This window comes from Platalea leucorodia, assembly GCF_965183815.1.
Source record: "Platalea leucorodia genome assembly, chromosome: 5".
Classification (NCBI taxonomy): Eukaryota; Metazoa; Chordata; class Aves; order Pelecaniformes; family Threskiornithidae; genus Platalea; species Platalea leucorodia.
The window spans coordinates 59,748,288-59,763,452 of NC_138827.1; the positions used below are offsets into that span (position 1 = coordinate 59,748,288).

The 15,165-nt window shown below is 42.9% G+C and overlaps 1 protein-coding gene across 3 annotated transcripts in view; it reads left to right on the forward strand.

The window, feature by feature from the left end:
• Window positions 1-15,165, forward strand: part of HDAC4 (histone deacetylase 4) — a 263,446-nt gene that overhangs the window by 165,532 nt on the left and 82,749 nt on the right. For all 3 annotated transcript variants that reach the window (XM_082314488.1, XM_082314490.1, XM_082314489.1), the window contains exons 7-8: window positions 1,262-1,383; window positions 14,316-14,447. In XM_082314488.1, coding sequence (XP_082170614.1) covers window positions 1,262-1,383; window positions 14,316-14,447 — 254 coding nt within the window. The remainder of the gene's footprint in view (window positions 1-1,261; window positions 1,384-14,315; window positions 14,448-15,165) is intronic.

Genomic DNA, 15,165 nt, shown 5'->3' on the forward strand with positions numbered 1-15,165 from the left:
TTTGTAACAAAATCATGTAGAAAATTTGATGCATTTTCCAGATGTTTCATTAGCCCCTTATTTTTTTGAAGGACATAACTTGTGGAATTGATGCTATGTGTCTCACGAAACAGCCTACTTCTGATTTGAGCTTTCAAAATGTACTGCTCACGGAACTGGATGAATTGGTGTAATTTTCAACTGGGAAATGGCTCGTTTTGGTTTCTTAAAGAACCTTTTGTAGGAGAGTATTTTTAACCAAGGTCTCCAAGAATGCCTGGTTATTAAGCAATGTAAAATTTTAAATCTTCACTTCTTTTGGCAAGTGCTTGCTTTCTGTTGTCTCATATTCTTTAGTATTTTGAAGAAGTAATACAAAGTTTAAATTCTGCTTATTTAAGCTTAAAATGCAAGATTTTTTGATAGCTGTGTGGCTGCCACCTGTATTGCTAAATCAGTCATTCTGTTGATGTAGCTACTCTGCTAATACACAGTCTGGAGACTTCCTGAAGTCTGTACTGATCGGGGTTGGTAGAGCTCCTGAGAAATGGCAAAGCTGGGCACAAGTCATTAAGTAGGAAAGATGCAGCCAACAAACTGGTAGGAGGCTTAGAAAACTCATTAATTATTTAATATCCTTAGCAAACAGACTGTAATTTACTTCCAGCAGCCTGCTCAAACAAAGCTATAAATTATCAGCTTCGAGAAGTTAATTTGGAAAGGTGTTGAGTACTTTGGCCCTATCTCTGCTAAGTACTTGGGTTGGGAGGCAGCAAAGCAAAAGGCAGAAGACCACCTATGCAGCATGGCTACTGTTAGCCAGTTTACATGTGTGGCACCTAATGTGCTCGTCCTTTGGTTTTGTTTCATCCTTAGGCTTTGTCTACTATGTCTGGGTTTTATTCATTGAAGGGAAGTTGTTCATTGGTGCTGCGGTTGAGGGGAGTAACAATACGCATGCTTAGCTTCAAGGATATGCCTTATCAAACCCCAGCCCAAGTACACGCTTAAAATTATACTCATGGTTAAATACCCTCATGAGTTGAGCCATGGTTAACAGAGTAATTGTTATACTGAAAATTAAGCATATGTTCATTTACCTCCCTGTTTATTAGACTTCAGTTTCTTTTTTGCATGAGTGTCTAGGAAAAAGCTAGGACCGAGATCTTTTCCTTTGCACTGTTCCCCATTAAGATAACAGACAAGGTGAAGCTGCACTTGTTCCCTTTGTGTGTCACTGGTGTAAAGCTTCTCCCTTCTCTTTCTCTTTCCTTCTGTGCAGGAAGACACAGCACAGCTCTCTGGACCAGAGCTCCCCACCCCAAAGTGGCGTCTCCAGCACCTACAATCACCCTGTACTGGGGATGTATGATTCCAAAGATGACTTCCCACTCAGAAAAACAGGTAGCGCTCACGTTGATTTTCTGTGTTGCCCACTGTCTTTGCTGTGACACTTGGTCCTCTTATTTTTTTTTTTTTTTAAAGAAAAGGTATGTTACCAAAAAGCTGTATTTGATGGGGTGATTTATTTAACAAGCACCCACTCCATTCTGCTTCCCTTTCATCTGTCACTGTGCGCAGTGTTAGAGGGAGGCTGGAGTTGCTTTGGGTGTGCAAACATGCAAAGCTGCAGGCAGGAGACATCGGAGTTGTGTGTCAAAGTTTGTGAGACGTTTTCACAAAGTCAAAGCTAATACAGAGATCTGGGTGTCTGAAGTCGAAGTATGTTTTGCTGAGTGAGAAAAGTACCAAGAAAAGTTCATTTCTTCTGGGATTTGCATTTTCTATACAAGTTTATACTTAAAATAAATAAAAATGTTTCTGCCAGTCAAAGCATCGGGACTTCCTGCAAGGGTTTTAGTTCACACCTAGACAGTTATTTCTCAGTTAGGTTTTTCCCTGCACGGTGGCTAAGCAGGTCAGTTATTTCTCAACTATATATTATGTAAACCAGGTTGTTTTGGTTGGCTGTGGTCCTCAGCTCCATATCACATGTCTAAGCCAACGCAGCCTCAGCTTCTAACCTGGCCAGCTTGTGATCCTCGACTGCTTCTTTCGGGGAATAGCTGAGCTTCCACGAGCTCGTCCAGATTTGGGGAGCAATACTGCTTGCATGGATGGTGCAGACAGTGCTGTGTGTTGGAAATTGCTTCAGAATAGGAAAAAAACTTTTCTGAAAAGATGGAGTGGAGGTAAGAGGAAAGCAGAGGTGTGATTGAACTTTGTACCTTCTGCAGGTGCTGCCTAGCTATTTTTCAGGTATGCTTTGGTGATCATCAAATGTGGAGGGATGAGCACCAGTACTGAAAAAGTGTGACATCCTTGTGCTAAGGAATGGTGATGGTGTGTTAACGAAATCTCCCTGTGGGTTTGCTACTGTCTTTGCTCAAACTGCCTGCCCTAAGTCGGTTCCCAAGAGCTGACAGTCCCTCCATTTCCTTCTGGGAGAGGTGTAGGTGTTCTCACAGCACTTCTAATAGTTAGAGCAGTTCTTAGGTGTAGTGAGTGTTTTAACACAGTCTTCATTACCTTTGTAAACTTGGCATGGTTTTTCTTCTTTCACCATCCAATGAGAAAAAAATACACTTCCACGCACACGCCTTGTGCCTCCTGCCTCCCAGTTCTGTGGATTTAAAGACCTTTTTGGGAACTTCTCGTTCTGGACCATAGCACCTGGCTTGCTGGATGGATCTGTGGATGGATTCCCATTTGCTGTGCAGTAGACTGTCTTCCCCCTCACCGGGCGTGGTTGGTTGGGTGGCAAGTACCAAACACTTCAGCTGCACAAGAAGTCAATCAAAAATTGGCAAGCCCTTTCCAAGATATGTTTTCCTGGGCACACCTTGTGCCTTTGGTGGTAGTTTTAACTGCACCCTTTCTGGAGGACTCCAAAAGCAGAGAAAACTGAATTTGTTGAAGGGTAGGGCATCCTCTAATCTCTGCTTCTAGATAATGAAAGACCAAACACCCCAATAGGTGCATTAGATGCTGCTGCGTCGTTACTGCCTGGAACAGCTGAAGCAATGCTGTCTGGGCTTTGGGACTTTGCCTTTCACAGGGGAGGTGAGCGCTGATGGGGGACTGCCCTCAAAGGAGACTTCCTTCAGCTCTAAAGCTGGTAAAACACAAAGATGTGCTTGGTGTACGTGTCTGCCTGGGAAGAGAAACACAAGTTTGGGCTGCTGTCAGCCATTGCTGCCGTTCACTTCTCCTCTGCTGAAGGCTTTCAGGCTCTTCTGGGAAATTGCAGTGTTTCCATGCAGGGAAGCATCCCTTGGCACCATACATATCACTTAGGGCCTGTGGACAGTATGATTCCAAGAGATTTTTAGCTCTTTCCTATACCTTGTGAAACCAGGTGATTCATTTCTGGTATGTTAGCATCCCCAAAGCATAAATGGGCTTTGACATGCTCCAAAACCTCCTTGCTCATCACTTCAGGGGACCTTACTTGTCAGATTGAGTTTGAGAATCAGTCACCCTTCTTATTCCCAGTGTTATGGAAGGGGATTTCTGCAGAAGGAAAGTGTCTGCACATCTCGCCCCTTTGCTGCTTCCCAGACTGAGCTCTCAATAAGACTGTCTGAATAAAAGCCCTGTCAGACAGGGTGAATTAAGGGTGATAAATGTATCTAATCACATTATTAAAAATGGAAGCAACCAAAATCATTGTTGTTTTAAAACAGGAAGACGTTGAGCTGGTTTTGTTTTCCAGAACGCTGATGCTTGTTCTCTTTGAGCACCAGCATTAATCTCTTGGGGACTGGTCTGTGATACGTATGAGTTCATCTGCAAGGTTCAGAGGAGAATTTTTTTTGTTGTTTTCTTTTATTTTCCTTTCAATGCAACAGCGCTTCAGTCTCTGGCACAGCGATACCCTGCAGAAATCCCATTGCCAAGAATGTTAAGTTGCTTGGAGAAGAAAGGCTCCTGAACAGTCTGGTGTAAACAAAAGGCAGGGAAGGCTGGAGCCCATCCTAAATAAAGTTCTTTTATTACGGGTGAGCTTTTCGGATTTTTGGCACCAGGCAAAACTCTGGCTTTGTGTTTGTAATTTAAAACTGCCATATCATGTAGTCCAATTTTATTAAATTTGATTAAATATTTGCAGTTCAAATAACAGCGTCCATCACAATACTGTTCTGATTACCAGGGCTGGAATACGACCAACATCACTGTTAGGGGTAGGGTGACTTAGGGGGCTGCGGGAAGGCAGTTTGAATGATCATTTCTAGGGTGCGTTTTCAGAGTTGGCAGTCTGTCCTGCACATTGAGAAACTTTTCAGGAAGAATAAATATGTCATTGCGCTGGGTTTTAAAAATACAACCTTTCTTTGCTCTCTTATTTAAAGCATTGTGATGTGGTCACAGGTTATCCCTCTGTGCACACTTGGAGATGACTTGCTCGTCTATAACTCAAGTGTGAATGTTGTGGGAGAGACCTGGTGAACTGGCCGCTCTTGCTTTGGTAGAAGTAGATGTGTGCATGCATAATGTCTTAAGAGTGCTTGAAAACGTTCAGCATGGGAAACAGTCAACACTTGCAATGTGCCCCTAATGCATCCTGTCCTCTGAAATCCTACCCTGTCTGATTTGTTTTACTAAATTATGTTTCAGTTTCTTGGCCGTTTGGTTTCTGCATGAAATTGTTTTCCTGTCAGGCTGCTGGCTGGTGCAGTTACTAATTGCTTGAATCCTGTTTTTAGCCTGGCTGGGGGATGCATTTCACCCGGTTCCCTCTATCTAAACACTTTGAGGCTCTTCATTTTTTTTAACTGAACTAAGAGCAGCTCGGTTGGTGCTGCTTATGCTTTTGCTGTTAAATAACTGGATTAACACAAGGATTTTTATTTCCCCTTTTGTGTAGTTTCCTTTATTATAGATATGTTTCCTTTAGTGTACGCATGTTGTCGACAGTTTTTGAGAGAGGGAAATATAAGTGACCTTTTCTGTCCCCGGATCAAGGTTGGTGCCTTCAAAATTTGATGAAGCTTCATTATGTGCTGTACTGGGACCCTGTAACAAAATCTCTGGAGAATCCTTTCAGGGTGATTTTAGAGTCTGGGTTGGGGCAGTCTTTTGTAACCTGTTTTGATAACCCTAAGAATTGTTTGTCAACAGCTTTCTTGGAGCTGCTGAAGTTATTTTTAATGTAGCTCTTCAATTTTGTGTTTCTAAGGAATATGATGCCCTCAATTTCTCTCCAGGAGCAAGGTTGTTCATGGTGTGCCCTGCTTTGTGGAATTTAGCAGTAGACATATTAAAACATGCTCTTGATTAGAAAGCCAACACAACCACTGTCATTGACATTCGTAAAAGGCTGAAGAGAATTATTTAACTTTTTAACATGCTTTTCCTCTTGCTTATGTAGGGTTTTTTGTCCTGTCGGACACTAGTTTTCTCACTTACTCCTGCATAAAGGTAGGGTAAGGATTCCTTGCGTTAATTGGGACTTGACAGCTAATCAGGATTTCTAATGAAAGCCACAGGATTCCAATTAGTTGTTGTTAAAATCAAGAAAAGTTTTGCCAAACTCGGCGCCTGCTAGAGCCACCTGGGCAACACGCATTCAGCTCCCTGGGATGCATGAACTGGAAACATATCCCTGTATCTATATTTAAACCTGACCTCAAAGTGAGAAAAACAGCTAATTTCTTTTGAAGTACTTGCAAAAGATGTTCTCCAAAGTCCTAAGTGTAAAAATGACTGCATCTGTAGGACCCGTGTGGGATGTGAAGCAGGCTCAGATCTCGTCGTGGTTTTGCTTCTGCTGTTGGATAAAGCAAGCCTTTTGTTAGACAGCTGCTCTCCTTCGACCCTCCTTGTGCCCACGGGGGAGGGATATTTCCCTTTTCTTCTGCTTAGTTCCCCTGCCCTGGGCTGGCTGCTGGTCTTTAAACCTTTCTCCTGACAGATCTGTCAGCAGAGGTGGGATTTTTGACAAAGCTGATGTTATCAAAAATGCGCTATTGTTTCATTTTGTCCTTTTTTGTTTGTGTTTCTCAACACTCTGGTGTTTGCCAAACTGCTGTGGTTCATTGCACACAAGAAGACTGCCTGCATCCATCAAGAGCAACGGGCTGCTGGTTTTTGGTGTCTTTGGCTTCGTTCCTGGGGCTACTTGGCCCATGGCTGCTGCAGTCACAGTTTTGTGAAGCATCGCTGAGGCTCTGGGTCCTGCTTTTTTCCTTTCCCTCCAGTATCACAGCTGGCTGCACTGGGGAGGTGAAGATCAGAAGGATGTTGATGGGCACGAAGATTTTAAGGAGGCAAAAGATTCCTGTGGTCCCAAATATGTTTTCACTGCAGAGCTGTGGGATAGCATCTCAGGGTGTGAGTTTCCACTATTTCCAAAACTAGACTGAATTGAATGCCAGACTGGGAGCTTACAAAGACATCTTTGGCAAGTATCTGTCTCTGAATTTCCTGCCTAGATAGCAAATGAGCGTGTGCATGCGTGTGGTATGTACTTGTGGATAAATGACAAGTAGAAAGTGTCACAGACCCCTCTTTCAGCTCCTTTTCTCTGGGGACCAGGGAAGAACAAGTATCCTACCTGAAAACCTCCCATCCTAGCAGTGTCTCTTGCCTTCTGTACAAATCATGGCAGAAGAACAACAACTGGTTATAGGTCAAGTACTGTGTCTTAGGGCTTGTGGTAAAGAAAAAAAAAAAGCTGTCCTCAACCTTCACAGCCCATGCAGTTAAGAACTGGCAGGAAAGGTCCAAGGAGAAATTTTTAGCTCGGCATCATCAGACCATGGCTTATGCACCCCTTTGCTGCAGTGACTTCCCTCAAGGAGTAAAGGAGTGCCACAAAAAGGAGACTTCTCCTTGTACTTGCCCATATGTGGTGCAAATGGGCAGAGTCTGGCCCATCTGCCACTTGGAAGGCTGCCCTGGCCAGTGGTTTTCCTGAATTTCACCACCATTTGGGACGTACTGCAGAAGGAATCTGGCAAATACATCACCCCTGCTGACTGACCCAGCAACCACTTCAGCTACCAGCCCACTAGCCTCCTAAAAGAAATAGAAAAGGTCGATGTTGTTCTTCTGACTGAATCAAGCATGAGCAGATTGGGAACAGTGGCTTCTTCTAAGCCCCAACTTGCACTTAGGTGAGTGATGTCAAGATGTACCTAGGCTGCAGGGTCCTGATCACTCACTGCCCACCCAGGGCCAGCCATGAAACAGGCAGCGTGGTCCTTCCCTGCCTGCACATCCCTGCGAGGCACCACAAATGTGTGCGCTCACTGGCTCACAATGGGGAGTCCACGGGCTGGTACTAACCAACTCCTGTTTGCTAATATTCTTTTTCCATGCAAAAGAACGGTGCCTGAGGGAGGAAAGCATCCAGCATCCCATGATGTTAGTTTCCTCGCAGTATTGCAGAAGCACAGAGTTGTTTGAGTATTATTTGCAGCGAAGCAGGTGAAATTGTTCTGAAATTCTTGCATTTAAAAGAAAGAAAAGGGAAAATGAAAGGATTTGTCAATAATTAAAACACTGCGTTTGTCAAGAAAGGCATAATACCTCTCCGAGTTGGTTCTGATTATTGGAGTGTTTTAAGTGGTTTGTTTTATGACAAAGATTGTTTAGAGGAAAATAGAGTAGGCTGAAATCCCAGTGTAGTGTGGGAGTGTAATTTAGAGAAAATGTTTGAGCTTTGTACAGCATGGAGTGTCACTCAAGTTCGAGAGCATCTTTGCTTTACCACCCACGTTGTCCTTCCAGCTGACGTGGTCGGAGGTCTGGCCTTCCTGAGCAGCTCACTGTGTCCCAGGGACCCACGCACTGCCTTGGGCTGCGCTCTGCTGAGCGGAGGCACTGACCTGCATGATAAATCCCTATTGTTATAAATATTGTTTTCCTCTCCAAGTGAGGGACATCAGTCTCTTTAATCCAAAAATAACTTATTAAAGACAAAAATTACTTTATTACTGTGATGCTACAGAATAGCTTCAGACCAGCCCATTCAAATTTCAGAGAGCAGAACAAACCAAGTGCAGTTGGAGGACCAGCAAACGCTTGCTTTAGTCCCTCCACTTCCTCTGACAATCATGTGTAAATGCATGCTAGGGAATTCTTCTCTCCCATGTTTTTCTATGGTGCCAGTGGCTATGAACTTTGTTCCATGGGCGCTCCTCTCCGGTGCTGAAGTTTGCCTAGAGGCAGAAGGAGGGGGCACCCCTTTCCTTCTTCAGGGCTCTGATAAAGCAGGTGCACTTTTGGCATGGGTGCTGGCGATCCATGGAAGAAAAGCCAGCACTTCCCATCAAAGTACTTCTTGAGGAGTACTGTCAATGGTGCATTGAAAGAGAAACCTCCTCCAGTAGAAGACCAAACAGTCTTCTGGTTTGGTGTCACTTTTGGGGAGCAGGGGCTCCAGGAGGCTCAGGACCTCAACCGTTCAGTGAACCCAACCTTCTCCTTCTTGATCCTCTCTGCTCCATCTCTGCTTCACAGGGACAGCCAGGAGTGTGCAGGCTTTCACCTGTATGTCTGCATATGTGTGTGTGTATATATATGCGCCTAGGTTTGTTCTGGCCAGAGCTGAGACACTTGGCGTTTAGGCCACTGCATCTAGCATAAAGGAGAATCAAGTCTGAGCTAGGAGAGCGTGACAAGCGCACGCCTGTCCTCTGTGGGACAGCTTTGACCACGAGCACCGTGTGAACGGCATCCAGAGTGGTAACTTGGAGTGATTCCTCCAAAATGAAATGCAACAGCTGAGCTCTAAGGAAACTGTGCATCGCTCAAGCCATGTCCTACAGGCTTCTCAATGCACTGTTTCCCCTCTCCTGGCCCTCAGCAGTTTACAACAGTGTGGGACAACGTGAGATTGATTTATTGGGTTTATGTTGCTCTCCTACGGTTCCTTGGAAGAGCATCCAGGGCAGGAGGAGGCTGGAGGTAGGGCAGATCCCTTCTTCCCATAGGAGCAGCACAGCATCAGGCAAGGGGAGGGGGCAGATTCTTGTGGGACAGGGCAAGGAGGAGGGGAAAAAAGGCAAACTGCACAGAGCTGGCAGGGCAGGGCATAGACTCATGCGGCCATGGCAGGAAGGTTTCTAGGTACAGAACAGATTGCAGCTGAAAAACAAGTGCTTGGTTGGTCCATGAGACTCTGATGAAGGGTGGAGGGGACACCACCATGTGTGTTTTGACCCACCTTGGACTTTTATATATTAACAAGTTACATTTCAGTAAAGTTCAGTGCAGTTCTTGAGTTTAAAAGGCCTGTAGGATTTTTTGGGAGAAGCTCATTTTAATGTAAGGAGATTGTTCCCAAAAGTTTTGCCCACCATGGGTCACTCGCTGGGGTCTCCTTATTTTGTAGCTGCTCCCTGCCCTCGTGTTCAGGCAGCCAATAGCTCCCTCTGCTCCAGGCACTGCAGCTTTTTGGTTGCTGTACAGAAATTACATGGCTTTCTCCTACCTTCTGCAGCGCTCAGTGCTGTTTTAAACACTTTATTGCAGAAACTAGGTTGGACGACCTCATTCTCGCCTTTCTATTCCTTATCCCCTTCCACACGTCTCTTATCTTTCCTCTCAGATAATGCTTTGAACTGTGCAAAGCTGCTGTCTTTATTTAGGCTTTGGAAAGGGAAAGACAGAGATGAGGTGTGGCATTTCCACGTTTGTTTTTCTAGTCCAGTTTTGGCTATGTGCAGCGGAAGCCTTCGTGGTGCTCCATTATGCTGTGATTTTGCGTGGTTTTGTAGTCAGGCAAGCAAATGATAGTGAAGCTGTAAAAAGTGTCAATGTTGTGTGCTCAGTTTAATGGGTGTTAAAGCCTTCTTTCTACTGCTGAGGTGCTGTGACTGCTAAACTTCAGCATGAAAAGTGCCAAATCTTGGCCTTTAATTAAGTTTTCATTTTAAGGACACAGTACTTCCAAAAATAGCCCTTCCACAGAGCTCTTACACAGTGCTTGTGCCAACACAGAATTAGGAGAAAAGGAGGAAAATCCAGCAAATATCTTTATCTAGCCCTTTCTAAGCACGTACCTATGTTCTTACATGTATTATTTCACGTGATACCATCCAAAATGGTACCAAGATCATAAAAAATAGTTTCTTTCTGCAGAAGAACAGGCTGTTTTGTTTTTATTCTTGTTTTTCTTTCTAGTTTGGGGATTTTCTGCTGCCACCTCTGCCCTATGGTACCTGTCTCCCCTAGGTACATTTGTGGAACCCTATTCTTCTTGTCCCCCTCTGTGCTGATGCCTACAAGTATTGAAAATCATCAGCTCGCTTGGGCTTCAGAGGGATAACGGTGAAACTATTTTCAGTCTTTTTGTTTGACCATAGGTGAACTTTGCCATGTCCAGCTTTACCAGGTCCTCCTGACTAGATAGGTCACAATCCACTATTTTTGGAGAGGAGAGGCCACACCATGCACACAGAGTAGCAGTAATGAAGGGCTGAGAGAGAGCCAGCCAGGGAGAAAAGAAGCTGCAGAGTGTGGAGCGAATGCTCAGTTGCAGAATGTGTGGTCTCTCCTGCTTAAGCAAAAGATAATTTATTAAAATTTTGGGTTGTGCAAAAGGCTAGTTTCAGACAGCTGTCTCTCTCCCTCTCCTATGTTTACCCATGGGGTGACCTGGATGTTAGAAGAGAGACAAGGTAATTGTGTTGGCCTTTGCCTGGCTGGTGAAGCTTAGTATGGAGCTTAAAAATAATAGTAAAGGAATAACAGCCTTTCTCAGTCCTTAGCTGCCGAATTAAGATGTGCAAGGACTGGGATCAGGGTTTTCATGGTGCATTGTTTGCTTCTTTTTTTCATAAATGTGGATGGGTAATGGGAACAGGGCAAACTCTGCCCAGGACTTGTGTTTTTTGACTTACACAGATTTAATGTCAGATTAGTTCAGCAGCTTAGTGGATGCAGTTCTAGGAAGAAAACAATGAGAATGACATAGATGTTCAAGAATTGGATTACACGGGTCCTGCTGCAATAAATGACGTATAAGAGGGGTAACTTGGGTTTGAGCCTGTGAAAACTAGGGAAGCTTTTGGCTTATGTTCTCATTATTAATTTACTCTCTTAGAGAAAAACAAAATATTCTTTGTATAAATCCTTATTATAGGCCAAATTAAGTATGTCACTGCTTAAGAAATCCCACTGGCTTTGTGGAAGCTGACTCAGACTTGGGCATGAGCTTCATTTGTTTGCTAAACAAGAACCAAGCTGATTTTTAGATAACTTCATGGCATTTGTTTAAAAGACTTCACCTTAAGATGTAGAAGACCAGTAAGTTTTGTAATTTACTCTCCAGTTGTCTTATGTTTATGCTAGTTAGCAGTGATGGAGGGCAAGGCTTTGTTTGGGCATGTTGCCTGACAGGTGAATATTGGGAGATTTTCAGTGGAATTGATGTTCCCGAGAGAACATTCAACCTGTGTTGACTGTCTGGTATTGATAGTTATGTGTGGCTTAAATTCATATTTCATACTTTTGAAGGACAGCTCTCTTCAGTTTAAAAATGTTTTTTATTATATAATAGTTTCAAAACCATCTGAATAAGCTTAAATTATTGTTTTGAGTTTTGGAAATGCCTCTGTTGACAGCTACATCTTTTGTTATAAAATATGCTATATGTAAATTTTTTGAATTTGAGACTGTTCTGGGCTGCCTGTGCTGAATTTTAATTCACCTACTTTGCTCTATGTAGCACCCAATTAAATGCATGTAGGGATTATGCTCTCTGAGGTCTTGATGACATGTTAGATTTGGGATTATATCTGGGGGATAAATAGAACAAAATCAGAGCAAACTAAATAAATGCAGTTCTTTTAAATAGACTTTTTGGTGTTTCAAAACTCGATCTTCCAGCTGAGGAAGTGAAGGAGAAATATACGGAATAGTTTTGCCTGAAAATAGTTTTGTCTGACAAATTATAATATGCTGCTTTTGCCATTACTTATTCTCAAGGTGTCTTCTCTTTTAAGGCTGTAATTTTCTGTGTTCTTTCCCTTCCTGTTACATGGAAAGATGTTTTTATTGTGGATTTACATATGGGACATATCTGGTCATGTTGGGTAATCTGTGACCCCAGATCTTTTGTTTCCCTGCCTATTCTTAAGGTGTTTCTAACCAATTCATTCTCTGTATTTGAAAGCCACACAATTACTTGTCTGTTCCCAACAGAAAACATACTTCAGATGAACACCATGGAGGGTATAAACTGTGTATGAATAAAATCTGCGCTGAAGTACAGTTTTTATTGTCAAGTTTTTCTTTGTCAGAAGACAGATCCTTTCAACAGCTGTGGCATAGGCTTATATTTCATTTGCTGGTTGGCAGTGCAAATGTACCTAAAATGGATGTATCGGCATCTAGCTGTGACATGTTCCCATTTGTTCTTTAAAGTCTTGACTGGAGCATCTAGACAGTTACTGATACTCAATATTTGGAACAAATTAAAGCTGTGAATTAAAGAACGTGGGATGAGGTACCAAATGTTCACGTGCCCAAAGACTACTTTTAAAATAGTAAATCAACTTCTGTTTTGAAGAGAGCTTTATAAAGTAGAGCATATGCTTGTATTTTAACTAGTCCACTCTTCTAATATTGCCCTCTGAGCAAATGACAGATTTGCAGTCAGTCCCCTGCTATTTTATATGCAAATGCCCTATAAGATGATTCCCCCGTTTGCTAATGCACTTCATACTGCATTTTAAGCATCATCTTGAGGAGTCTGACACTTTTTTTTTAGTGCTCCCTTTATCTCTTGCTGGCATTTTTCTGTCCAAAACAGACATGAAAAGCTCTTCTTTTTTTTTTTTTTTTTTTCCTCCCAAAAGTTTCAGCAAAGAACTGTTTTGATGGCTTAACTTCAAGCATTTGATCTTGAATTCATCAGCATTCTGATTTTTGAGCCCTGCAATTAACATTGTCAGGCTTGATCTTTTATGTGACCCAGTGGTCAAAGGCAACTGTAGGGAAATATATCTGTAGCCAGACTTAGTTAATTCAAATCAGTTTGTAAACCCTGTTTTAATTCTTCTAAAGAAATGTAGATTATTGGCCCTGTAGTGTTGGGAGCCAAGCGTATCGGTAGTTAATGGTGAGAGCACAGCATTTGCCAGTTCAAAGGGATTAAGCTGCAGAATTGTTAAGAGGTTGAGGAAGGGAAAATATTGGGCCAGTTCACAAATCTCATAACTGTCAGGAGCCCTCAAACGCCAAAGCAGATGTTTCATGTCTACTCAAGAGATCAGAAAGTTTACAGAGAAAATCATCTTGCAGGAGGAATCTTCACTTAAGGCTTCATTACCTTTATAAAAACTTGATAAGCTGTGCCATGCAAACGTGTTTGGTGTTGCCAGCTGTCATTAACCCAGAGGCATTAGGGGTTCCCAGGAGCTCTGCTTTGACTTTTGGAGAAATTAAATCTCAGGATTTGGGTACAGCAAAAGTTTTTAAGAGGAGACTCTCAAAGGTATGATGTCCACAAAGCAAGTCAGACTGTGGTCTCAGGAAATACATGTGCACCTGCCCTTGGCACCCTTGAATTTTCAAAGTATGTCTTTTTAGATATGTTTTAACTTTGTGGCTGTGATGATGTAAGCAAGTTGCTCCCCAAATAAACAAACCTTCTCCTCCCTGGCATTGGCTTTGGCCTTGGCCACACTCTCATGCCCGTATTCTTGAGTTGACACTCGCTTCAGCTGACACAAGCTCATCTGACTTCAGGGAGGTGAACCAGCAGGAAAACATTCACCTGTTCTGGTTGTGGGGTTTGATTTTTTTATATTTTCTTTCCTCCTCCCCTGATGTACCTCCCAAAGCCAGCTCACCCTGGGGTCGGATGACTCCAAGGGTGTGGAGCTGCCCATTTGAGCAACACATGCAGATAGTGTCTCAGCCCCACGGTGATGCTCCACGCTGACCAAACAGCAACATCTCAATTGTCTCACCAATTCCTGTATCGATATTTTAGATACCATGAGTTAGGTTTACCACTGGTTTGGAAGCAAGCTGGGCGGAGGTGGGAAACTAGGCAATGTGAATGGTGCTCTCTGCACTAGTCCAAAGGAGTTCACAGCAGATCCTAAGTCTGTCTTCACTTGAGAGAAGACATTGCAGGATGGTTGTTATTTTTTTAATTAAAATGCTACTGACTTTCATTGCCAGTGAATTCAGATATAACATAGGCTGGGACCTGTTCATTATGTTAAGAAGTCTTTCTTCCAAATATATGCTATCAAATAACTAATTTCGTTTAGGCTTCTGCAAATGCTGAACTGCAACCCAGCCTTTGCATTGAGTAAAAAACTACTGAAATAATATTAACCAAAACACTGTTTGCTTTTCCTTTTTCTGTTCAGCATCTGAACCCAATCTGAAGTTACGATCCAGACTAAAGCAAAAAGTTGCTGAAAGACGGAGCAGTCCGCTCTTGCGCAGAAAAGATGGTCCGGTGGTTACTGCTCTTAAGAAACGCCCGCTGGATGTCACAGGTACGTAGGGTAAGCAACAAATCTGTGCCGGAAGACACATACTCAATGAGATGTCCCTTTCCAAAATTAATTCCTGCGTCCAGTTAATTGTGCAGTCTGGATCTCTTGTGTGCCTCTCAATGTTGGTGAAACCTGGATGAATTTGATAGAGTTCAGCACTAGGTGATGCAGGTGTGCATCAGCAGCGTTGGCCCGTTGGCTACCCATCTATTGAGGCAGTTTTACCAACTCAATGAGCTTTTTTTGTAGTTTGTTTTAAGACATGAGTAGACAGATGGAGATATGCCACCAGTGTGCTGTTTTTTTCCCAAGCATTTCTATGATCTTCAGCAACAGGTTGTTGAGAAATAAAATTTCTCAAAGGTTATCCTATTAATATCCGTGGGGAGGCCATAATTCGTGGCGGTTGTCCTCCAGCAGTAAATGCTTTACAGCCCCTGTTTGTTTTAGGCTTTGGGCAGACTGCCATAGTTCCTTGATAAGTAATTATGCCAAAGTTTTAAAACATGTAAGGCATTTTTTTCAATATATATAGCTGATATTTCTGACTACTTATTTGACAGTTTCTTGTTGAAAAGTAATACTCTTCTGGGAGTAAAGTTTGTAAGGAGGGATCAGAGTAATGTAGATTATATAGATTACCGTAAAGTTAATTCTTAGCACCATCTAGGGATGCCTCTGTGTAAGTACCGCTATGTGACAGCTTTTCCAGACTTGT